General features: G+C 40.9%; 1 protein-coding gene across 2 annotated transcripts in view; it reads left to right on the forward strand.

Annotated features, from left to right (window-relative positions):
- The window catches only part of NARS2 (asparaginyl-tRNA synthetase 2, mitochondrial (putative)), a 149729-nt gene that overhangs the window by 119515 nt on the left and 27929 nt on the right, over positions 1-2285 (forward strand). For both annotated transcript variants that reach the window (XM_011989701.1, XM_011989702.1), the window contains exon 11: positions 1484-1621. In XM_011989701.1, the coding sequence (XP_011845091.1) occupies positions 1484-1621 (138 nt within the window). The remainder of the gene's footprint in view (positions 1-1483; positions 1622-2285) is intronic.

A 2285-nucleotide genomic window follows, 5' to 3' on the forward strand; every position in this document is an offset into this window, starting at 1 on the left:
AAACATGGCTCACTGCAGATTCCACCTCCCAGACTCACATCAGTCCTCCCAACTCAGTCTCCCAAGTATATGGGACTACAGGTGCGTGCCACCAGGCCTGGCTGATTTTTTTATTTTTTGTAGAGACAGGGTTATGTTGCCTAGGCTAGTCTCGAGCGTCTGTGCTCAAGCACTCCTCAGCTTCCCAAAGTGCTGGGATTAAAGGCATGAGCCATCGTACCCAGCTAAAGCTTTTTTATTTTATTGGCAATGATGCAGGTCCAGAAGACCACATGATCTGTCAGTGGGCATGTGTATAGTGTTGGAGGCAAAACTCTTTGTTCCTATTTGAGTTATTTTTTTCCTATAACTAAGATATTGCCAAACAAGTGGTAGTAATAAGATAATGTTAACCTTTGTGTTTAAACTATTCCTTGTACCAGTTCAATCCCAATTAAGTTAAGTCTTTATATATTACAAAAGTAACCTGTGCTTGTTATATTTATAATCAGTTCTTGTGTAAGTTTTCATTTCTTTGTCTCCTATGCTGGAAGCTTCTTGAAGTCAGGGATTATAACTATTTTTCTTACCACTTTATCCAGTATATCATATGGTACCTGGAATTTAATAGGCACATTAGTATTTGCTTAATAAATATATTGCACAGAGTTAATAAATATTCATCAAAGAGCATCTCACACATGAGTTGATTCTTTTTATTTAAAAAGAAGTCACCAGCCGGGCACTGTGGCTCACACCTGTAATCCCAGCACTTTGGGAGGCCAAGGTGGGCAAATCACAAGGTCAGCAGTTCAAGACCAGCCTGGCCAACATAGTGAAACCCCATCTCTACTAAAAATACAAAAAAAAAAAAATAGCCAGGCATGGTGGTGGGCGCCTGAAGTCCCGGCTACGTGGGAGGCTGAAGCAGGAGAATCACGTGAACCCGGGAGGCGGAGGTTGCAGTGAGCCGAGATTGTGCCACTGTACTCCAGCCTGGGCGACACAGCCAGACTCTGTCTCAAAAAAAAAAAAAAAAGTCACCAAGAGAAGTCATTTAGCCAAAGATAGGCTCAATATTAGGATTATTATCTTCTGTCATTTAATTTCCCAAGACTTAGGAACAGTTACTGTGGAAGAAGCGTAAGACACTATTAAAAACTGATTCTGAAGTCAGAATTTTTTATCCCATTGTAAAGTAGACTTTGTTTTCCTGCAGGTGCTGTATTATCTGCTCCTGGGAGGTGAGGGTAGGGGACCAATGGGGACACAGAAAGCAGTGTTTATCTACTGGCCTCAGCTTTCATCTTTCCAGGCCTGTAGGTGTTCTTGTTAACAAATAGGTCTCTCTGGTTTAGTCAGCTGTGTAACCTTAGCAGCTCGCTCCACACATGGAGCCTTAGGAAGATGAAGCCCTTGGAATTGATGCAGGTTATTTTCACGTGCTTAATTGTATATTTCACCTCTGTCTTCTCTTTTGGTCATTTCTTTCTTCTCATTACAGTGGGGTGTTAATCTACAAACTGAACATGAAAAGTACCTGGTGAAGCACTGTGGCAACATACCTGTCTTCGTTATTAATTATCCATTAGCAATCAAGCCTTTCTACATGAGGGATAATGAAGATGGCCCTCAGCACACAGTAAGAAGAGATACTAAATAAATTGGGGCTAGTCCTCTTGGGGTGGGTTTTTCATTTAGCCTTTGGGATGTTTTCTTAAATGTCATCTATCACTCTTTTTATCTCTTAAAATGATAAAGTTTTTCAAAGGCGTCTCTTAAAAATTATTCCAAAAAAAGATCCCAGTGTTCTATAAACATACTTCCTCATTTCTGTCACAAGGTCTTCTTCTTAGTTTAGCAGGTGCAAGTTCTTTGTTTCGTTTCGTTTTGTTTCGTTTTGCTTTGTTTTTTAATGACTGAGAGGAAGTGGCCTAGAACACTGTATGGCTATACTAAGTCTAGTTAGTCTGTGGTTAAGTACTGGTTTGGAGACTCCTAGGAGGGAAGGCATGCTGGGCAAGAGATGACAGCAGTGGCACAGTCAGGTAAAGGAAAAGCTGGTTTGGCAGAGCAGAAGGCTTAGACTGCTTTGGTTTGGACTCTCAAATAGAAATAGCAAGGGGAGGGCTATGAAGGTATCCAGGCAGTCTGGGCAGATTTTCCCTGTCTTAGCTCTTGTCTGACTGTCTCTTCTCTATCTGCCTGTCTTGTCTATCCTGTTTCTTGCCTGTCTTTACCGTTTCTTGTCCTGTGTTCTTTTTTTGCCCTTAACTATAGTTGTCTTTCTTTTTTTTTTTTTTTTT

The sequence above is a fragment of the Mandrillus leucophaeus genome, unplaced genomic scaffold, assembly GCF_000951045.1.
Source record: "Mandrillus leucophaeus isolate KB7577 unplaced genomic scaffold, Mleu.le_1.0 Scaffold360, whole genome shotgun sequence".
NCBI lineage: Eukaryota > Metazoa > Chordata > Mammalia > Primates > Cercopithecidae > Mandrillus > Mandrillus leucophaeus.